The sequence below is a fragment of the Clarias gariepinus genome, chromosome 4, assembly GCF_024256425.1.
Source record: "Clarias gariepinus isolate MV-2021 ecotype Netherlands chromosome 4, CGAR_prim_01v2, whole genome shotgun sequence".
Taxonomy (NCBI): domain Eukaryota; kingdom Metazoa; phylum Chordata; class Actinopteri; order Siluriformes; family Clariidae; genus Clarias; species Clarias gariepinus.
Genome location: NC_071103.1, coordinates 13,714,161 through 13,738,478, shown reverse-complemented (window position 1 = coordinate 13,738,478; position 24,318 = coordinate 13,714,161). Strand labels below are relative to the sequence as shown.

The 24,318-nt window shown below is 36.9% G+C and overlaps 1 protein-coding gene across 1 annotated transcript; it reads left to right on the top strand.

Moving 5' to 3' along the window:
* The first annotated feature begins 4,993 nt into the window (after positions 1–4,993).
* LOC128520347 (solute carrier family 2, facilitated glucose transporter member 3-like) lies at positions 4,994–17,193 on the top strand. Its single transcript, XM_053494545.1, has 12 exons — positions 4,994–5,121; positions 5,718–5,818; positions 6,739–6,840; positions 7,330–7,490; positions 9,822–10,062; positions 10,983–11,145; positions 11,682–11,869; positions 12,176–12,280; positions 12,507–12,611; positions 13,543–13,635; positions 15,408–15,611; positions 16,009–17,193. The coding sequence occupies exons 2-12, from the start codon at positions 5,792–5,794 to the stop codon at positions 16,234–16,236; spliced, it is 1,617 nt and encodes a 538-aa protein (XP_053350520.1). The 5' UTR covers positions 4,994–5,121; positions 5,718–5,791; the 3' UTR covers positions 16,237–17,193.
* The last annotated feature ends 7,125 nt before the right edge of the window (positions 17,194–24,318 follow it).

Here is a 24,318-nt window from a genome sequence, read left to right as displayed (position 1 = left end):
TCTCATTGGCCAGTTCTAACAATTAGGAATTAATGTAAAGTAAACCTTGCAGTCATAAAAGGACTGCCTTTACAGTCTGACTTTTTGCTTATGAAACGATGGGTTAGTCGGTCTAACTTATTTTTCTGAGCTCAAGGCTAAGTTAAGAGTAACTTTTTTTTTTCTTTATAGAAATCAAAGAAGACACAGACACAGCATTGTTAGGAAAGGGTTAAAAGTGCACTCCTAGGGAGGAATGAAAGGCTCAACTGATTCTTAAGACAAACTAGTTATCAGGTACCAAAAAGTCTATCCCCTGAACACTTTGTCAGATCCTCAAACCATTCCTACATTATTTTGCAGAATGCATTATCCTACTGAAAGTGTCCACTGCAATCAGGAATGCTTGGACTGCAAAATCTTTGGTGTTTTGTGTCAAGTAACATCCACATTGCACAATGCCCGGACCCAGAGTTTTTCAGCAAAACATTTCCCAAAGAATGTTGTGTATGAATCCTTCCTGTAGTGGGTCCTGCTGCCATCTATTGCCCATGGTGTAAAAAAGTGATTTATCAATACAGGCCACTGCTGCATGGTCCAGTTCTGATGTCTATGTCCCCATTGTAGGACCTTTTAGTAGAGGACAGGGGTCAGCATGGCACTCAAACTGCTCTGTGGCTGCTACACAGCCCCATAGACTGCAAGATGGGACACTGTGTGGGTTCTGACACCTTACTATCATAGTTAGAAATAACTTTTTAAAATTGTGTCACAGTAGGTCTTCTGGGGAATTGGCCCAAACATGGATCAATGAGCCTTGGAGACTCATTGAATGCTTTAGGTAAGTTTTGACTACTGTACACCAGGAACACACGAAGACCTGCTGTTTTGGAGACGTTCTAACCAAGGTCCTTAGCCATCACAATGTGGCCCTTGGCCTCTGAGCACCCTCAGATATTTATGCTTGCCCACTTTTTCTCCCTTTAGCATATCAACGTCAAGAACATACTGTTTACTTGCTGCCTAATGGAGTATCTCACCATTTGACAAGTGTCAATGTAAGGAGGTAAACGATGCGATTCACCTCACCTGTGCCATACATGTATGGTAAAATTAAATTGTTTTTTGAAAAGTCTTAGCCCTGGGTGAATTTAACCTTGGCTTTTCCTGCAACTTCTGTAGCAAATCAAAATACAGGAAGTATAGAAGAAAATAAACTGACCTGGTGCTTGCTATGCTTTTTAAAGTTCAAACTCAGAGTAAATGGAAATTGTATTATCTCTTTGCCATAAGGTCAGTTTAATGGCACTTTTTTGTCATATCGAACTGAACTTTTCTCTGCAATTCTGATATTTTGTTTTATTAAAATTAATGAACCATTGCCTTTCAATCAAAAGCATAGATAATCATCTTGGCATAGGCCATGTAAGTTGCTTCCAATTTAATTATGAAATATTATGTATTCATTTTATTTTATAAAAGTAACAGAGTTGATGTTTGCAACGAAACAAAACATTGAATATCTTTACTGTACCCTGCTTTATCCTCTTAGTCTTCAGGGATCCTGTGACCCTTATGTAGGATACAGTGGTATATATGATGAGTGAGTGAGAATAATAAATTGACATAAATATTAAAATTTGTACCAGAATAATGGAACGTGAAAGGCAAATGCCTGATTTTTTTTTTTTCATGTTACTTTTGAAGCATCACTTTATGAAGTCGTTATAGAAATTGACTTGAAGATTTTTTCATTTCGGTACATAAATATCTGGAATGACGATGTAAAAGTATTTTTTGTTTGTTTAAATTCATTAAAGTAGTTTCTTTTTTAAGCTTTAAGAACATTTTGATACTCATCAGATATTTTACAAATGGTACATAACTGAATCAGGTGAGTTGGTTAATGTAAGATGTGGCTTACGGTTAATGTAAATCATAGCATTGCTCAAACCAGAGGCAACAGGAAGAGAAATTCTGATTCACTTAAACTTACTGTTTAAAGTTTTTTCCCTCTAGTTCTTGTTCCTGTGCTCCAAACTTGGCACACAATGTCTTAAGAAAGCTCGATTCCCAGAAGCATTGGCATGCTGGAACAGGTTTGGACCCATCAGTTCAAGAGAAGGAAACACTGTAATGCTTTGCAATGCATACAAATACTTTCTAATCATATGAGGTTTGTAAATTGTGTATGGTGTGGTGGTGTGTGGGTGGTTGGGTGTTGATTGAGTCAGGTGTCCACATATCTTTGGCTCTTTAGTGTAGTTCTAGTAGCAGAACACAAATGTGACAACAATGCTATCTCCAAAAAAAAAAAAAAAAAGCTGTTAAAGGGGAAAAAAGGTTTCAAAACTTCTCGGTATTACTTGCAACACCTAAATGTTTGTGCAATAATGAAACCACAAAGATTGCAATATTTCTTTACACCATTTAAGACTTCATATTGACCACGCTGGCGGTCCTACTGTATGGCAGCAGTATCCCAAACTTAAATATTGTGATTAAAAGAAAGGAAATCTCCCCCCCCCAAATGCTTGGTGGGTTTACTCCAGGTACTCCACAGTCCAAAGACATTCCCATGTGTGCACAGTGATGGATTGGCACCCCATCCAGGGTGTACCCCACCTTGTGCCCTAAGTCTCCTGGAATAGGCTAAAGGGCCTCCGTGACCCTGTAAACAGGTTAAAGCAGTATAGACGATGAGTGAGTGAGGAAGAAGAGTTAGGATGGAGGGGGAGGGGAAGTGGGGTGGAGACACTGGACATTCAATTCAAAACTCCTCAAAAGGATAGTGGGTACATTTATGAACTAAAGTGAACTGTAGTAAAGTGTAGTTCATCTCATCATCTATACCACTTAGTCCTGTATACTCTATGCCAAGAAAGCACTGGGCACAAGGAGGGATACACCCTGAAAAGAATGCCACTCCATTGCGTGGGCACACACACATGTACATGCTCATTCACACACTACGGGCAAGTTGGAAACGCCAATTAGACTAATTTGCATGTCTTTGGACTGCGGGAAGAAACTAAAGTACACAGAGAAAACCCACCAAGCACAGAAAGAATATGCAAATTCCATGCACACAGACCTGAGGTGGGAATCGAATCCGGGCTCTGGAGGTGCAGATGGACAGTGCTAACCACTAAGCCACAGTGCCACCTAAAATATGGTTACATTATATTATTTTCTGTTTATTTTATATGAAACAGTTTTTATACCATATGTCCTTTATGACACAACCCTGCTTTATTCAGCACTATTAATGTAACCACAGTGACCGGGTGTGGTGCATTGGCCAGAAAAAGAACCAGGGCACCTGTGTGGCAAGTGAGGATTTTACCACTGAATCATTAATGCCTACAGTCTTTGGGCATAAATAATAGGTAATAATACTTAATAATAATTCAAGATCTCAGAAAAGTGCATTCCAAATCAGTTCAGGCTCAAATCATGATTACAGTCAGACATGGGCTGGGGTCCATGATGGGCTGATGTCCAATGTAACAACGTTTACTTAAAGTTTATAGATTTTGTTCCTATATTTTTCCCTAACCGAGTAATAATTATTATTAATATACTACTACTACTAATATGAAAAAGGAGATGAAAAAATAAGAGGAAGAAGAAATAAGGAAAGTGTTTAAATGGTTTGTTGTTTTTCCGAGAACACGCTCGATGCAGCATCCTGCCTGGTGTCCATCCCCATTTTAGAGTCAAGACTTGCCATAAAATGCATGGTGGTTTCTAAGAAATTTCGAAACATTTTTTCCATCACTCTCTTTCTTAGAATTGTCCCGCAATATTCATGTGGCAAAGACGTGAAAAAGGTCAGTAGTGTAATGCATTATAAACAAAAATGTCCGTCAATTATTTCACTTATTAACATTTTTTTTTTTTACTTAGCTTACAGTTGCAGAAAAATTATCACACTTTGCAATCTGCGAATCAAAGGCAGCAACAGGCTAAATTTAATCTTACCCAACTTAACCATATCTAACTTCTGAAATATAAGACTGTATATGGCCAGTAAAGTTTTTGAATACTGAATCAGTTGCAAGTATTAGTGCATTTTGAAATCCTATTCCACATTTACTCCCACTTTTGCTGTTATAATAACCTGTGCTCTACTCAAAAGAGTCTCCACTAGATTTTAGAATGTGACTGCACAGGATTGCATGTTCAGAAACAAAAGAATTAGTCTTAGAATTAGAAGTCTGATGTTGGATTAGGAGTTGCAGGAATGTCAGGTACTGAGACTTGGTACACAGTCAGATGTTCAGCAGGGTTAAGATCAAGGCTCTGTGCAGGTGTTTAACTTCTTCAGGGTTGGAAAACCTTCTTGAACCTCGTTTTGCGCACACACTTTGGGTACTGTCATGCTGGAATAGGTTTAGGATTCTTAGTTTCAGTAACGTAAACGGTTGGGAAAGGTCCACATATATTTTATAGTAGATGTCAGAACTGCATGCCTATTTTGTATTACAACCATTATAAATAAATGGGCACTAAGATCTAAATGGAAATATACATTTTTTCCAAAAATGTATAAGGGTGTAACAGAGGTTGGGGTGGGGTGTCACTTTGCGACAGAACATATTAGAGACAGCAGATTTGAAATTAATATTTCACATCATGCAATTAAAAAGGAATTTATAGACATCACTGCCCCAATGCATCCAGGGAGTAGTAAGTCACTCTTTTGCCTGAAACACATTGTTGATGCTACTTAGCCTTCTAATAGAGAACTGTTTGTTTACAGACCTCTGATCTTCCTCCTACAGGCTCATGCACATGACTCTAATGCACGCCATGTCGCATTGTTGTGGATCTGAGAGTCAAAAGCTTTAATTCATACAGCAATTTGAAGTGGGATTGAGTGTAGGAGGCCTGATTACACAAGTGACATATCAATGCCTAGTGCGGACGTGGTTGACGTGACCAAACTTAACTTCCTACATTTTGACGACATGCTACATCCAGACAATTTAGTGCGCTCCGAATAAAAAAAAAGGGCACATAACTTGCACAATAGGAAGTGTACCAGGAAGCTTGTTGGTCTAACATCATATAAAAATAAATGTGCACGAAGTCAGTCATCACGTTATAACAAGGGACAGTGCGATTACTTCAAATCAGGTATGTCTTTGATTTCATTCTGATTTATTTGCTTTTCGCTCTCCATATTTGTAATTCTCGTCACTGCAATCTGGGGGACATCCTATGTGTTTAATAATCTTTCTCAAAGAACTGTGAATATATTATACCTTTAAAATGATATTGTGTAAAGAATTGGATCTTAACAACTTTAGATGTTCCTTTAAATCTACTCCAAAAGCTAAGGCATACCACATACAAGTTCTCCAGGTAAAGTACATACTCAGGTAGCAAAAGTTGTGCCCCCATTGTTAGCATCTAATTGGCACATAAAAGTACAATATGGTCAAATTGTTTGAGATTGTACCAGGACATTGCCAGGTTATATCGATTATTATATCCAAATTTCTGTTATTGTTTGACTCTTGATCAATTAGTTACCTTTCACATAAACTGTCAGGTGGTTTAGGTATTAGGTTAAAGCATTAATAGTTACGTCTGTAAGGTTGAATGTGTTGTTTTTTTCAATGCATCTTTTATCTTTTCATACGTTTTCTGATGCAAGACCAGCAGCTTGATGCAGACATCAGTTAATAGAGGAAATAGCTCTTCTTCTTTCTTTGCCATTTCTTTTTTAGAGAAGGAGCGTGTGCAGCTTGACAGACAACTAGGGATTAAACTTCATAAATTCGGATTTATAACCAGTGTGAAGATGGAGAAGGTGGGAGATGGCACTAATGTAAGTTGCATCACATTGCATCAATATTGCTTTGTAATATGCATCAAAGGACGTATGTGAAGTACATGTACTCTGACCATATCACTTTTTTCTAAGTTGGTATGCTAGTGCTTATGCTTTATTTTTCATGCATATTCTTATTCATAATGGTGGACTTATGCACTGCAACCACACAACAGCATCCTTCCTTAGTTGATGAAAGTCTTATCACATCCTGTCACCGGAAGTACAGTTGCTCTGAATTAGATATCAGACTAAAGCACAAGCATTTTCTTTTTCATTAAAACCTATGTAAACAGCACATAGTTTTATTATAACACAATATTGTTTCGAGTATGGGGGGCATGGGTATCAGCATTTTTTATTAGGTTGGGAAAATTATGTTGGACAACATTGCAACACAGGACAGACAATGGACTTTCTTCATAGTTAAGGGATGTGTCTTTACTGAAGCCCAAGAGAAGATCACTTTTTTCAAGATAAATCTTTAATTTTGTAAAGATTCATAAATGCAAAAATGTTTTTAAGTGTTGAATATGTTGAATAGTTGAATAGTTTTATGTACAGGATGGAATCATTTTAACGTAAAAAAACAACCAGGCAGAGTTTCTTTCAGTTCTTCCTATGTTTGTCTAGATTGCTTACTGTAATTAGCTTTCTAGCTTGCTGTAAAAGAGATGTTTTTTCCCAACAAAATAGGAAATGCAGAAATGAACAATGTCTACACTGCCAGGATTTTGGAACAGAGAGCGGGAAAAGATAGAGAAAAAGAGCAGTACACATGCATATACAATAGATATGTAGACATACATGCTGCGTGTGTACCTTCCTTACCAATCAACTCACTTCCTGCTCTCACATTTTCTCATCCCTTATCTTCTTCTTGTGCATTGATTTTATTTATTTTTCTTTATTTGCAGAGAAAGAAGATCACTGGTCATTTGGTTTTCTGTGTCTGCACGGCAGTCATCGGCTCTTTGCAGTTTGGCTACAACACAGGGGTCATCAATGCACCTTATGAGGTATAAAAATCATCATCATATGATGTGTATATATATATGTTTTACATATGTCCTTCTTTAGACACCTTAAACTCTAAACGTAGAAATCGCTATTGATGGTCTGGCCCCTGGGGATGAATTCTCGATGCACAATGTTGTTAATGTTGAAAAAGTTGATAGGCATAGGAGCTGTAGACCTTCTTTACCTTGTTCTGTCATGGAGATGATGGGCTATTGCTTCGACTCAGAGTCGAAGCAAATTTTCCCAGTTTAAAGAAAAATTCACATTCTCTGGTCAAAATAGCATCGGTTGCACAGCTCTCAACGTACACAGGACGATGTCTTTCTGCGCACTGACTTATGGCGGTCGGTGCTCTCTGTGATCTGTGGACACGTTACAAAACTAGTCACCAAACATTTTGATACCACCTCATATGTCTAGGTAGATGTTTGCTTGTGAGATTTGACCTCTCCCTCTCCGTCTCTCATTTTCTTTGCCAAAATGAACAGAAAGTACAGTCCTTCTTCCAGGATGCACATAGGGAGCGCTACGGGAAAGCTATGGATAAATCCACGGTTACTACTCTGTGGAGTTTCGCTGTAGCTATATTCAGTGCTGGTGGTATGATTGGTGCTCTCACTGTAGGAGCTCTGGTCAACAAATTCGGAAGGTGAGTGATTGAGAATAGCAGTTTACTATGTGAAATAAAGTGAACCATGTGAAAGATGTTTTTTAGGCTGAGTAAGACACTGTTATAAAGATATGCGACTAGTGTACTTAAAAATAATCCACTACAGTGTAGAGTGATAATACAGTGTTGATGTAATAATTGTTACTTGATCGTATCTATCAGTAATCCATCTATTAAGAAATAAATATACTCTAAGCCAGTGGTTCTCAAACATTTTCTGTCATTCCCCACTTAAGGGGGTGGGCGAATTTTCAAACCCCACTTGTCAACAAAATGATAACGAAAACGACCAAGTGTATTTTTTATTGAAATATCAATTTCTAAACCAATAAGATCAAATAACGGCAAGTTCAAAACAGATAAAATACACGTGCAATTGTTATAACAGGCTTACTTCGTCACTTATCTTTAGCTTTCTTTCAAAGAAGTCGAGTGGCTTATTAACAAGACTGGGGTGTGTTGTCTCTAAGTGTCTTCCTACTTTGTTGGGTCTCATGCTGTCTGCTGCCAGCGGTTTAAGACACAAAACACACACAGGTCTCTCCTCTGCCCTCACCATCCCCACCATGAATCCAAGCGCAACATATAGGCTTCATCATAGGCTTTTTGGTTGATTAGGCTGATAGTGCTGAATCACCTGCTTTTTTGTGGTCCATGTAACAAATGTATCCATTGACGTTATTATGCTCACTACATACAGTACGCTACTGACCCGGTGTTATGCTCTAAAATGCCCCCCCTGCCACACATAATCTTTTTCAAATAATATATTAGAACATAAATTCATAGGTTTATGGTTTACAAATTACAAATTATAACAAATGAATTTAATTATAAAATAAGCAATATAAAAAATGTTGTATAGGGGAAAAATATATAATTTATTAATTTTTTTTTTTTATATACAACATGTATATTTTTATATTGCTTATTTTATAATAAAAATCGTTTCCTATAATTTTTCACCACAAACAATATTTATTTAGTGCAATTTGTGATAAACAATTTGTTATTTGTACATTGACAAACCCCTACAAAATAAATGTGCCATAAAATAATCATTTTTGGGGATTTGTATTAATCGTCTCGACGGCTGTCACGTGCCTAGGGTTAATTATAATAGTAATAATATATTTGATAATAATAAACCTTTGAATGTATGTCCTAATATAATAATTGATAGAGATTATGTAGGGGGGGGTCAATCCGTGGCAGGGGGGCACTTTAGCGGATAACACCTGTTTGAGTCCGCGGTAAAGTTAGTTTGATATTCGCATCTCCGAATTCAATAGCTGCGTAAATAAACCCATGAATAAGATACCCAGATATATTTCCTCTCTACATTGTCTTTCAGCTACATCCGCCTTAAATTATACAAGTTTAAAAGCATAAACACCATTATTATCTACGGCGCAACGAATGATTTAGGGATCATCACAAAATGCCGCACACCAACAAAAAGCGTAGAACGATACTGATTTTCCCTTCTGTTCAGCGCCTGAAGGATCAAAAAGCAACTTTGTTACCACACTGGAAACTAGAAATGCCAGACTAGTACTGTCTGAAAAAATACAGAAACATCAGCATACACATTGGAATAAATAAAATTACATACATATTACCGAATGTTTCCTTATATATATTGTTCCTCTGCAATTAACATGCCGACGTTAAACCGTTATTGTTGCACTGTGGTTCCACTTTTTCTCTAAAGTTATTTTAATTTACTTGTATGAATGATCCATTTCTTTGCACATGATTGTTTAGTTTCGAGTATCCGATGTTTATTGTCAATAAAGAAAAGCATGAATTAGAATAGGTACTTTCCTATTATTTTCCACTAATTCCCTCCCGTTCATTGCGCCCCACCTGTCATGCCTGTATTCCCCACTAGTGGGGCGCGCCCCACACTTTGAGAACCACTGCTCTAAGCTATGACAAGTGTGACAAGTGACAAGTATTTAAAATATCAAATAATCAAATAATTTAATCAAATATTTCTTGATTAAATAAATAAACCAATGCATTTAATACATGTGGGGGTGACGTGAAGACTTTTTCCCAGAGGAATCCAGAAACTAATTAAATGCAGTGCAAAATTTGTAAAATATATGTATGTGACTCACACTCATAGGACTGTCTTAAAATATAGAAAACCTTTGCAAGCTCATTATTTAAACACAGTTGAACCGTTATCACATTTTGATTATTTAGAAACTATACTGACTTAAACAATCATAGAATACTTTGCACTACCCAGTCCTTAAGTCATTAAAATACCCAGTCCCTTTTTTCTGTTTTTCCACGCAGACGCAAGGCGATGATCCTGTCCAATGCCTTGGCTCTGATCGGGGGTGCGCTCATGGGCTTGTCCAGTGTGTCCCGATCATATGAGATGGTGATTCTCGGACGCTTGGTCATCGGCGTCTTTTGCGGTCTCTGTACGGGCCTGACTCCCATGTATGTGGGGGAAACTGCACCAACAGCACTAAGAGGAGCATTTGGCACACTTCACCAGTTAGGGATTGTCATTGGCATACTCATAGCGCAGGTGAAATGGGCATCTGAACAAACCGCCATTACAGACATGTTCCTACATTCTCACTTTAAACTTTGTGACCTTGTTTGTATGTATTATTGCTTAATTGTGACTTAATACTGTATTACACACCTAGGCAATTTCATTTTTTGAAAAGAAAAACTGCATAGATGTGATCATTCAGGTCACATCTGACTTCATTTTATTGCCACATAACGTTGCTTAATCTAGACCGGACCAACGAAAGCATAATCATAACACTGCCTACAGAGACTAGTACAGTGGCCCCTACGCATGACGGGGGCATCACTTTATGTGCTTTTCTTTTTACCCTAATATCTTTTTTTACCATTGCTCCAAAGTTTAATCTTTGCCTTGAAATTTTCAATAATAACCAATTATATTATGGCCAACCAGCTGTTTTACCCCAATCATGCGTACTCTCAAAGCATTCTGTGCAAGACCATAATCTTGTGTGTGAGTTCTACTGTTGAAGCTTTGCAATGCAACTTCTCCAAAAGCTTAACGACATCATACACATTTTTTTCTTAACCACACTTCTTCTGTGACAGCTCATCATATTTCCAGATTTTAATAATGCATTGGACAGTTCTGAACCCTGTTTTAGTAATTTCAATGTTTTCATTGCTTGATGTAGGCCAATAATTTGGTGCTTTTGAAATTGCAATTTTTTTTTTTTTATCAGGCAGTGTATATAGTGTACTGTGTGTATATATGTATATATATATATATATATATATATATATATATATATATATATATATATATATATATATATATATATATATATATAAATTCTAAAATGTAATCCTATGCTCCTTCATTATGTTACCTAAAACTTCACCGTACTAATTCTACTGTTCTATGTTTATAGTACTAATTGTACTGTTATACTTATGTCATTGTGGCAGATCCTTGGTTTGGAGAAGTTGTTAGGTTCTGCAGATCTTTGGCCATTGTTGCTGGGACTGACGATTTTGCCTGCAGTACTACAGAGCATAATGATGCTGTTTTGTTCAGAGAGTCCCAGATACCTGCTCATCAACCTGCAACAAGAGGAAAAGGCTCGCATGGGTAAGAGGTTATTCTTTTCACAATTAGAGCTCATCCAGAGCTTAAGCCTTTTGCTCTGAAACCAGAGAATACCAAAGAAACCTACATGGACATTAGAAGATCAGGCAAAAAATGAAACGCAGCCAGTAGCTTTGGGATTGGTGCGGAGATGAGCTATGGAGTGGCTATGCTACCTTCTGCACCAATGTCTATAAACTGAACATGTAAAATAGGTTCATCTTGATATTACAGAGATCCTTTGAATGTCAATTTGGTTTAAGGGTTTGTAATTATAAAAACAATAGTGTAGTGTGATAGATGGAGTGTTTTCCTCCATCCATAGAAGTGCTTTTATGTATATTGAATGTATATAGTATATTTCTATTAAAAAGGCAAAAAGCTTACAAGAACAAATGTATTGCTATAAAGTCTCTAGATTCAGCCAAAGACGTATCTACTGTACTGCTGAATATTACTGGCTATTTATCAAAATCAGGCTAGCACAGCTTTTTAGCATTTAAATAATAATTATTTATATTATATTGTGTATGTGTCAGTTTTGGTGCGTCTTCGTGGGAATGATGATGTCGAAGATGATATTCGTGAGATGAGGGAAGAAGCCAGTAAGATGGCCATGGAGAAAAAAGTTTCCATCATGGAGCTGTTCCGCAACCCCGTATACCGGCAGCCTATTATCATTGCCATCGTCATGAACCTCTCTCAGCAGTTTTCTGGAATCAATGCTGTAAGTGTCATATGATTTACCTCACTAAAAATCAGCAACACAAGTGATTAGAGTAGCTTCTAAAATTGCTCTAAAATTTGTTATTCTACTCAAGACAGCAGTTAAGATGTTATTGAAATTAGGGATATGGGAGCCATCAGATGCCCTCTTTAAACATGATCTACTGGGTCCTACTTAAACTCCTTTACATGATCTTAAAAATTTCCAAAGTGTTAAAACTGCATGGTGTATTTCTGTCTCACTCATTACTTCCACTTTCCCTTTTTTCCTTTAGCCCATCACTATTGTTTTTTTTTTTGTCTTCAGGTGTTTTATTACTCTACAGAAATCTTCAAGAAGGCAGGTATCACTGAGGCGATATACGTCACTATTGGAGCAGGAGCAGTCAACACTGTCTTCACAGTAGTCTCTGTAAGTGCATGTCACTTCTGTTAGCTCATGTTGGGGTGCGCTGATACAGGCTTAAACATTAAAAAGAATATTATTATAGATGATAATAATCATTTCCATTTGTTCTTTTTAGCACTCTTGTGTTTTAAATAAGCCATGCACAAGATATTTTGCCATATAATTTGAGCACAATTTAGAAAAATCCTTAGAACTACAGTGTCTTAATCTTATCTCTGCTGGACATCAGCTCTTTCTGGTGGAACGGGCAGGACGAAGGACACTTCAGATGATTGGATTAGGTGGAATGGCTGTTTGTGCTCTTTTCATTACCATCTTTCTTCAGCAACTGGTGGTAAGTTAAAGATAACATTTAAATGTCAGTGATTGTCACTGTTTCCACACTTCCTGTTTATTTGTCACGCTTTTACTCAAACATTTCTCAGTTTCTCATCCACTACTAAAGAAATAATCTTTTTTCTTTTAGCCCTTTCAGGCATAATTATTTAGACTCTTATTCAGATTTTTTTAAATTTAAAATCGCATGAAATATAAATTTAGTTTTTGTCTGAATATTACTAGTATTAAAAACAAATGAGTAAATGAGTTCATGAGTAAAAGGAACTAAAACTTTCTAAAACTGCCTATATTATTATTATTATTATTACTATTATATTATTATTACTATATTATTATTATTATTATTATTATTATTAACAACAACAACAACAACAACAACAATAATAATAATAATAATAATTATTATTATTATTATTATTATTATTATATTTTTATTTTAAAGCTTTCTATCAATCTTTCTATATCCAATTTCTTTTACATGTTGTTTTATAAAATGTACTGTGGAAGAAAAATATATTTTTTACATTTTATTTATAAACATTTAAAATTTACACAGTTGGACTTACAAAAAGAGGATAAAAATAATCTAAAACACCACAACAACAAATAATAGGTTCTTAAAAAAAAAAACTAATATGACAAATATAAGACAAATAATTTGGAGGTGAAACAAGAGTCATTAATAGAAGGTCCACAAGTGTGAACACTATGCATGAAAGGGTTAAACTGCTAAACCTAGTCTTACAAGATAATACTTAAATATTGAATTTGGTTGAATGCCCTAATTGAATAGTTGAATTAAATGAAGAACATACTATGATTAATGCACTTCACATAAGCTTGTAAAACATTTACTCCATTACTTATACCTGTATTGTTAACTTGTATGCCTTTTTGTCATTGGACTTTTTCATGACCATAATTAGGACCCATGTGTACAACAAGCAGACAACCTTTCTAAAGTTCCAGTCGCGAACAACTGCAATGTCAATGGGACATTGGGACCAACATCAGGCGAGGTTAGTGTTCACACACATAAAACATGTATTATTTACTTTGAAAATGGTCATGACCTACAGTATTTTCACGTAAGTATTTTAATCAGAACAGACTGGCAACATCTGGCCTGATCAGCAGTAATTTTCTTTTTGAAAAAGAAGGGTGGTGTAAGCCTTCAATAGGAAACGATTAGTCACGTAAACACTTCTATGCTCGTGGTCTGAAATGGTACTGAATTATTGTAACTAATCTTAATGCAAATACATCAATTAGTTCTAACCGAGTAATCTGATTGGGCAAGAGGCATTCCATGAGTGGGGGATATAGAGCATAACAGCAGTTGGGACATTTAACTATATACATCACTCCACGTCATCGTTAGGAGGAAGAGCATTTACCTGCCAAAACACTAGCTTTCTACACTCTTTGGGATTCAACCCCGGAACCCGGAAGTTAGCTGACATTCAACATGGCTACAAGTGCATTACAGCTGTGCTGATATTTAGAACAACAGCACTCCCTCTCATGTGTTTATTGCTTGAATGAAGTATAACTATTGACATGAGATACAAGTATAACTAATCTAAGCTAAAGTTTTGAAAAAAAAAAACCCTCTTACCATTATACTATGACCATCAGTCATTAGATTCACAATATATACAATACCAGTCAAAAGCTTGGACACAAGTTTGGATTTATTTTCTTTATTCTCGAACAATACTGAAAAAATACATATGGCATTAGACATATAGAATAGATTTGGAATAGTTCTTACAAGAACAGTATTGTCAAATGCATTTGCAAACTTTATCAAGCACCATGATGAAATTGGCTCTCATGAAGACTATCCCAGAAAAGCAAGACCAAAACTTACCTCTGTTACAGATGAGAAATTTTATTAAGAGTTACCGGCCTGAAAAATCACCAATTAACAAACGGCACCTCAGATTTGAGCCGTTATAAAGGCTTTACAGAGCGTATGTAGCAGACACATTTTAATATTAAATGCATATCACATTATTGCATTATCTGGATGCCTTCAGCATTGTTTTACAATGTAGAAAGAAATAAAAATCACAAAAGAACATACCACAGAATTAGAAAGTCTGAACTTGCGACTGGTAGTGTATATGCACAATATTTCACTTTCAAAAACATAATATAGAGATTTATAGAAGTTATAGAAACTTTGTCAGTTACTTATTTAAAGCTTAAATACCCAATAACCATCAAAGATTTGGTTTAGTCTGTTCAATTTTTCATTCATCGCTGTTAAAAACAAGCCCTTGACCAATCCAAATATCCACTAGAATAACTGCAAAAATACATGAACAAATGAATGATTGAATGAATGAAATTTGAATCTAAATTTTAATTTGAAGAATTCAGGTGCCTTCCAAGCTACTATTGAAGACGGTAAAATATATATCATCAGGAGGTTTAAAACTATCATCAAAGTGGGCATTTACAGTACCTTCACCAAGATGAACATCCCCTTTCAGCTGTCAAACACAGCAGTGCTGAATAACAGGAACCCTTCCTGCTTTAAACAATTGCACAAAAAGAATGGACCACTTATGACCATTATCGTTTAAATTAATAAAACTTATCGACAAATGGTAAAATTCTTTATTAGACTTGGATGGTCTAAATCTGTGTTGCTGCTTATTTATTAAATGGATCAGTTCTAATGTTGGGCCTTGCAAAAGAATTTTTTTTTTTTTTTTAAAGAAGCCCTGTTTTAAAAGCAAAGAAAATAATTTTTGTTTTGTTTTTTTTACTTATTTTCCAGAATTCAAGCTCAGTGATAAGCTACTTCGCCATCATTGCTGTTTTTGGGTTTGTGGCAACTTTTGAGATTGGCCCAGGGCCAATCCCATGGTTCATCGCAACAGAACTCTTTGCTCAAGGTGCGCGACCAGCTGCTGTCGCTGTAGGCGGCTGCTCCAACTGGACAGCCAACTTTCTCGTGGGTCTGTGCTTCCCACCTCTGCTGGTAAGAACATTACATTTTTTGTTAATGGCAAAATTATTTAACATTCTTACTAAACATGGGACAATACCCAAAATATTTTCTCTTTCGCCAATTTTTTTAATTTTTTTTAATGATTTTTAAAAAATCCACGAGTGTTATCTTATCACGTGGGTGCCTAGTTCCTCTCACATGATCAGACAACACTCATGCGTAATTTTATAAAATGGTGTTAATGTGAATGTTTATATAAAACAAATAGGTGACTTAACTCCTTAAATCCTAAATAAAGATTATGCACTATACCAAATGAAAGCCTTAAAAACTTTTGTTAGAAAGAACTTTGAGCATAAACACAAGGACCGAGGTGATGGAGAACACCAGGGTGACCCTTTCGCCTTACTTTCTTTCTTTTCTCCAGAGCGTGTGTGGACCGTATGTCTTCATCATTTTTCTCGTCCTTCTTGTGTTGTTCTTCCTGTTTACCTACTTCTGGGTTCCTGAGACCAAAGGACGGACCTTTGAGGACATTGCCAGCGCATTTGCTAGAAAGGCAGCTACCAGCCCCACCGAGTTTACTCAGAAAGAGGGTGTGGCCAGTGTGTCAGTCTCCTCCCCCACAGAAAAAGTTGCGATGGTGGAATTATAGTTGTCAGGAGGTCAGCCAGACTGGAGTTAACCCATAGAGCTTAGACCAAAGATTTTATTTAAAATTCTCACTTCATCACTCCTCATTACAAACAGTTGATCTAAAGTTTAGTTCTAAATGAGAAAGCCTGTTGTAATCCTCACATTGTAAAGACGATCCATAAGAGACATGCACGCATTACAATATAGCTTTGCCTAATAAAAAAAAATAAATGCCTGAAGCAAACATAAACTGTTTTAAATGCAAGCCTTTGTGTCTGAAATGAAGCAGGAATTATACTGGTCTTACTGATTTTGGAGACCTAATGTTCATGTTTTCTTGTTTTCAATGAATTCTTAACAATTTTTAATATTTTAAGCTACTGTACACCACTGTCCTTATAATTGAGCACCTTTAAATCTGAAAATAGGAAATTAATAAACATAAACAACTTGGAAAGTATTTAAATAATAATTTTCCTTGCTATTTTGCTAGCTTCCGGCATTCTGGAATAGCTTTGGGGTATTTTCTTCATCCAATAAAATTATTAGAGCCTTGCACTAAGATATGCTATATGGTCCTTTTGCTCCTAGCGTGCTGTAATCTGCATTTAACTAGTGCAGTGTACTGAAAGTCATTCCGTAGTTTTTTTCTTTATTACTTAAATTACACTGAAGTTAAGATCTTTACCTTTAACCATTTTAGTTTATCATTAGTTTCATTTTAAGCTTCACAGTTTGTAGATGTTTGTGTACCTCAGAGTAAAATAAAGCTGGTGACCTTTGCAGAAAAAAACCTTATACTGTACAATACCTATAATAATACACATCTATTCTTTAAACTTAATCAGGTTGTTTGCTGAAGCTAAGAGACTGCTTAGAAACAAAGATTTGTAAATATTTTCTGTATGACATATGATGATGTTTTTATAAATAAGAATGAATGCATATATGCATAAATAAACAAACAAACAAACAAACAAACAAACAAACAAACAAACAGGAAATGTTTTACACATATAGTTTACACTGTGCACAACTAAACCAGTGCTTCAGTCTAAATTATTAACTTAAACTTTCTTTTTTGTTGTTGTTGTTGTTTGTTTGTTCAATTAAATTAAAGTGTTCGGGTCAGTCTACAGTTTCACATAAGCAGACTATATATTGCAGTATTATTTCTATCTTTCTTGATTTATAAGCATTTTTATCACAATATAGATCAGTAATGCTACTGTATGTTAATGTTCCTTGGTTAAGACACCATCATGGATAATGAATGTTTGGAAACTTACCATTTTTTTATTGGTAACACATTAATGCAGACAAAACAAACAAACATTGTATATAAGAATATGATGGTGCCTAAGACTTTTGAACAGTACTGTAATTCCTGTGGTGCCATTTAGACCAACAAATAAACGTTTTGATAATAAAATCATCTTCTCAACTGTTTGAAAGATTTGACAGAGATGTGGGCTAAAGGGAACTGTTCCCATTGAGTCCACTAGGGGGGCAGAATAAAGCAATGAGATTTAATGTACAAATGAACTAGGCTTAGGGTTTTACAGCAATGAAAGTGAAAATTCATACTATCACGTTGTGTTACCTTTTATGCTATTTGTAATCATATATATGATATAGGGGAGGGGGGGGGGGGGTTATCCCAGTTAACTCAGAGCAGAACACATGGATGTGATGCCAACCCACTTCTGAACACAGACACATGCGCACATACTCACACAGGCATCAGTCAGCCTGACAGTGTGTGTGTGTGTGTGTGTGTGTGTGTGTGTGTTTAAATTGTGAGGGAAACTGGAGTACCCAGAAGAAACTACCAAACATGGGGAGACATTGAGGAACATAAAACTCTAGATTGCCCTGTTATTTGTCACTAAACTGACTTTTTTGATCACTCGATGTAGTTTGGCAATATTGTACTTCGTGTAATGTGGCCTGTTGCCTAAAACGTTTTTGACAACTACATCTTCAATGCTCACAGTTGTAGTACTGGTTATGTGCAGCAGGGGGCTTACTTTCATACTCCAGTATGAGACCCCAGTACAATGCATGAAGTCTGTTTTAAATCAAACTTGCAAATAATTAAATTGCCGTTCTGTGGGGCTAAAAAAACACATCTCGATAGGGAAACAAATTCGAAACAGCACACACCAAAATGTGCTTTTAGCAGCAACTTCAGTTAGAATCAGTGCAAATAATATTGACGTGATGGCACTGGCACTCCTCATAGCTGTTAATCATTTTAAAATAACACATAAGACTACCTAGTCTGTCTCTCACTGAAGGTTTAGTTATGTACAGTAGCATAGTGGAAGCTTTAAACATGATGATTATCTGTTTGAACCTTCCTGCACAATATTACAATAAAATGTGGTATCTTTAGTGTCACTATGGAGCAACAATATTCAGAATAAAAAGCACACAAAATAAAACATAAACCTGTTAAAGATTAATAAAAGAAAATAACTGCTATGTAAAGTTATGCGTGTTTCCAATGCACATGGCTGGTAGGGCTGGTATGCTTTAGTTAAAAATCCCCATGCTGTAAGTAGAGGGAACACAAAGTGTATCATGTGAAAATTAAGTTTTCTTGTTTTTTTTTTTTTTTTTAAAGATGAATATAAAATAGTAAATTAATACATTAGTCCCCAACATACAAATGAGTTTCATTCCGTGAGTTTGTTTCTAATACCAGATTGATTTTATGTCCAACAAACATTGTATAACACAATATAAAACTAACATGTTCAGTGATCTTGTCCTTGTTCTTTAAAATCGTGTTGATGGTTGAATGATTCATGTTAAAAGAACAAGCAATGTCTGCCAACTTTTCATCTCGCTTCATTCTCTCAATTATTTTGTCTCCCTCATTATTGCTTGCCGCCTCTTAGTACACCGGACATGTGATCTTACTTTCAAGATTTAAAATGCTTGAACACATGTTTGTATGCTCGAAAATTCATAACTCAAATGTTCATATGTAGGGGACTTACTGTATTCTTAATATATCATTTGTTCAATACATTTTGCTTGTTCATATATTTTTAGCTCAATTAATATCATTTATTTACAGTACAGTGGAACCTTGGATAACGAGCACAAACCATTCCGGAAGTGGGCTCGTATTCCAAAACACTCGTAAACCAAATTTATTTTTCCCATAAGAAATAATGGAAACTTAAATTATTTGTTCTACAGCCCAAAAATTATAATACATAAAAATTATTAATAAAAAATATTAAGTAAAAATAAAAAAATTTAACCTGCACGTTACCTTTTGTGCACGCAGGCGCTGTGTATGTGTGTGCGTGTGTGTGAGGATAGAGTAAGTGGAGACTCTTGCTTTCAGCCCCTCCTGTCTCTATCACCGAACATGTTAGTTTTATATCCTGTCTCTCCCTCCTCATCTTACACATTAAAACTTTCTTCTCTCGTTTGAACACACTCACACACACATTAACAGAAAGACTGTTGTTCTCTTCTAAATTATTTAAGCTTTTCCGTTTTTTTTTATGTTGCTCGCGACAGTGTAACAGCCCGTTAATTCATGCTCGTGTAAAGATGAGATGGACAAACTCATCGATGCCTGTCCTTTCTTTTATGTTCTGCATTGTCAGGTTATAGTACAAACTTTCGGTGGATCCTGCACTTAAATCCAACTAAAGCAGCTTGCTCAGTGAATAAACAGACCAATAGCAGAATAGGATATACAGTGGAGCCTCGGATTACGAGTAACGCGGTTTACGAGTGTTCCGCAAGACGAGCAAAGATTTTTTATACTGAAGAACAAAACTCAGGCTCTATATCCTAACAAATCTCGCCTTCGCGTTCACACACACCGGACTGCATTACCCACAATGCATCTCCCGCACTGGACTACACTTCCATAAACCGATGTCATAAATCAATGTCTCTCCCCCTACACTGTTTTATCTAAAAAAAACAAAAGCAATAAACATCGCTAAAGACACTCGTGTGAGCGCAAACTAACAGAATCACTGCTGTAAAGTAAAACAAACAAACAAATGACCCAGCACCTTACCTCTGAAAATATTTGCGACAGAGTTTCTTCAGAGAGCAGGGTGTGTGTCTTTGGCCTTCATTTCTGTGTGTGTTTTTGTGAATGAGGGTTTCACACACACACACACAGCCGCCACAGTGTCTAATTACGCTCACATGCGCGCGCACACACACACACAAACACACCGTGATGAGGAAGAAAATCGATTTTTAACCTCGGTATTGAGAATTTCTTTTGCCTTACTCGCGCACACACACGTATTATAAGAAACAGTACACGCGCTGTACACACACGCTTCCGAACACAAAACAAAATATGTTTCACACACACACACACGTAGTCACAGTGTTATAGTAAACAGTACACGCGTGCACAGATGTTGATTATACCAGTAAGAGACGAGCACTAAGACCCAGCAGGGGAGACGATTCCGCAGCGCAAGAGAGAGAAAAACCGTTGGCTCAGTTGTGATCACGTGACGCTCGGCATCAAAACAAGAAGCGCATGCGTGAAACATGATACTCAGTGCTCGTAAACCAAGAAAATACTCGTTTTTCAGGTTAAATTTTATTAAAAAAATCTTTGCTCGTCTTGCGGAACACTCGTAAACCGCGTTACTCGTAATCCGAGGTTCCACTGTATATCCTATTCTGCTATTGGTCTGTTTATTCACTGAGCAAGCTGCTTCACAGGAAGGAGGATTTTATGGAAGCACTGGGGTGTCAGGGGAACAGGTTGGAAGTATAAGTGCCTCTTAACAGAATTTTGCTTAGTGCTCCAGGAAGGTTACATTCATCCCTGTGTACATGCCTTGGGCATTGTCAAGCTGGAACTGATTTCTGCTTCTTAGTTCCAGAAATGTTATCATCAGTGTTGTGCATGAATGTGAGTGACACAGTCTTTACTTATTCTGTTTGTAGCATTTAAAATGAGCTGAAAAAAGCAGTAAAGGCAAATTCTGTGTTTTTAAATACTATACATTGTATTGACTGTCCATCATCTATCTAGGAAACTCTGTAGTCCAACCAAGGATCGTGGAGACCAATGGTGACTATAGTATTTATTCCCATTTTCACAACAAGTGGTACAACCTTCCATCAACATTCACACACTATGGACATTTTGGGAATGGTCATTATCCTAATCTTTATGTCTTTGGGAAAATTTAGTACCCAGAGTAAGATGGGGAGAACCTGCAAATTCCATGCACACAGACAGGAATCAAACCCGGACCATGGAGGAGCAAGACAACAGTGGTATAAATGCAAACTAGTTTCTATTAAGGTGTGAACTGAACTTTGAGCTACCTTTTGTGTAATGTGAACTTGCACAAGTGGTTATTACACACAAAGTCACCCTCTGCAATTGTGTTCCTGTGTGGCAACAGGTGAAAGTCCACATTTGGGGATGAATGTTATAAATTTTTACGTAAATCAGTTTTTTTTCTTTTGTGTCCACATTCTTTTCACTTTATTCTGCATGTGCCATGTCAAAGCCGCATGTCAGTTGCAATAATACACCCTAAAAAATACTGGGTTAAAAACAACCCAGTTTGGGTGAGACCAATAACATAGACCAATGCTAGGTCTATGTTACCACATAAATTGGTCAAATGTTCTACCCAGATATGGTTAATTTTAACTGGAATGTTGGGTTAATACTACCTCACAATAACACAAATAGGCTGAGGCAACTTCTACAGTACAGAGCAGGATCTCTTTGTGACTTCAGATATCTTTTCTGCAGAACAAAACTATCCAGCCCTGGTCTCATTTTAACATACAAACACTGTCTATGACTTTTTAAAGTAGGCCTCACGATTTTATAGCAACATTACAAAAAAAGTTTTATAAAGGAGCATCTAGCATCATGCTAGCATTACAGTTAACACTTCACCATCTTCGTACACCCTGCAAACATTCTACAAAGAAAGCTAAAAAGCTCAAACATCTTAGCCGTTTCTTTCATACACTGGTGGGGTTCTTTGGCTAGCTACCAGCTATTGTCAGCTAAATTATCTTACCTCAGACCAGCCTGAAAGTTTGTGTGTAACCTTAACACGGTAACAGTAATAAATGTTACATATAGTGATATTTTTTCAGTCATATGTGACTTAGGTGAGTGAACATGTATATACAGGCCCTGTATTTAACGTCATTTTCCCTTTAAAGCACGAGAAGGATAACCGTCATCAGCGGTGTGGGAGCTCAAAAGAGAAGACACGAAGCTGACAGCCGCTGAATACACTGGTGACCTTTGGGGGAAGGACCAAGCAAACTTCAACCCAGCAGCTGGGTTACACAAAAACTACCCAACTCTCTGTAAATAACCCAGAAAAATGACCCAACAGAGGCTACCCAGCGTTTCTTAGTGTGTACCATTATGAAACAAGGGTACAAGAAGGTCAAAATCAGAACTTTATGAAATTCGCATTCCGGCAAGTCAGTTGCGACCCAACCAACACCTCGTATAAGGAATTCAACAATTTAGGCTAATAAAGTTTATTTCCTACTTTTGTAAAAGAATATATACCTATCAATAAGTCATTCGTTTCTAATCTATTTGGAGATCATGACAGCGATCCTGGCCTGAGATTACAACCAAACTAAATAGTTTGCATGTTGGCATCATTGTAATGGTAACGATGATAGCCGGGGAGCGTATGGTGTTATATTAAGAGTTCAAGTTGAAGGTTATCACAGAAATCAAGTGTTCATTATTCAAAATTAGCGAGTTGTCTTACTATCTATCAGGTGTTCTAAAGTGTTCATTTTCCATCCTCAGTCAGTGTACATCACATCCCCTGTGTGGTGAGGATTTGGCGATCCAAATACGCAAAGAAAATGTCAGTGTCTCTGACGCTTTTTTGTGCCAAGGTTCAGGCAGCCGATTGAATGCAGACCGTGCCATTTCCCAGACTAGGCTGCTGTGTATTTTGACTGTCCAATGGGCCATTTACATGTTGCATCTTTTGCCTGCTCAATTTTGTTATTTTAAATATGTCGCTGCAAGATGAAAAAATGGTTCAAGCACACCGCACATCATTTGACAATAAAATCAATCCGCATTACTCTTTGTCCTCCTGGATCAGCTGGTGAAATTCTCCATGTTTTCCCTTATGTTTAAAACATGCCTTTTTTCCTCACTTGATCACAAATAACATTTTTAGATGAATGGCAACTTCGGGCACCATGTGACTTTTACTTCTAAATCATTTTAATATTACAGTGTCTTGTGTTATCCTTTAATTTATCTTTTAATCCTTTATTTGTGGTTGCTGACGTAGCTTCCTGTTTTCGTATCGTTGCCGCGAAAGTTTGCGTTTGTGTTAGCGTTTAAATTACATACTTTTTTTCATTTATACAATAATAATATTAATAGCAACTAGTTTTTGCATCTCACACTATTTGGCTTCGCCTTTTTCTGCGCTTTTTGGAGAACGCGCGAGTTTCTTTTTCTAAAAACAACAAACGGAATTCAGCTCCAAACAACTACAACTCCGACTCAGGTACGTTATCATGCCCACTATTCAGCTTGTTCAGTGTGTAGAGTGCAGGATGTTTAGACATTCTTCCTCCGTCGTTAGTAATAATTTTATTTGTGATAGGTGTGTGTTAGTGAGCACTCTGACGGAGAAGATATCAGCGTTAGAGGAGCGCATCCAGACTTTAGAGAGGGTTAGAGAGTGTAAGAGCAGTGTTATTCCTGCAGCGGACAGTCTGGGTGCCACAGGCGGAGATAACCAGCCCCCGACTCCGGCATTAGAGCCCTCACAGCGGGGCGAGTGGGTGACGACTCGGCGGCATACTCGTTCAGCCAAAGCTAACGCTAAGGCTAGCCCACCGAAGCACACCTCTTCTGCGCTTCACGTGTCCAACAGGTTTGCTCTCCTCAGTGATGCACCCACTGAGAAACCTGAAAGAGCTCTGGTTATAGGAGACTCTATAATGAGACACGTGAAATTAGCCAGACCTTTAGGGGCACCAGCGGCAGTGGTTAGGTGTATCCCGGGAGCCAGAGCACCGGACATAGCAGGTAATCTCAGGGCTCTAGGACAGCACAGGT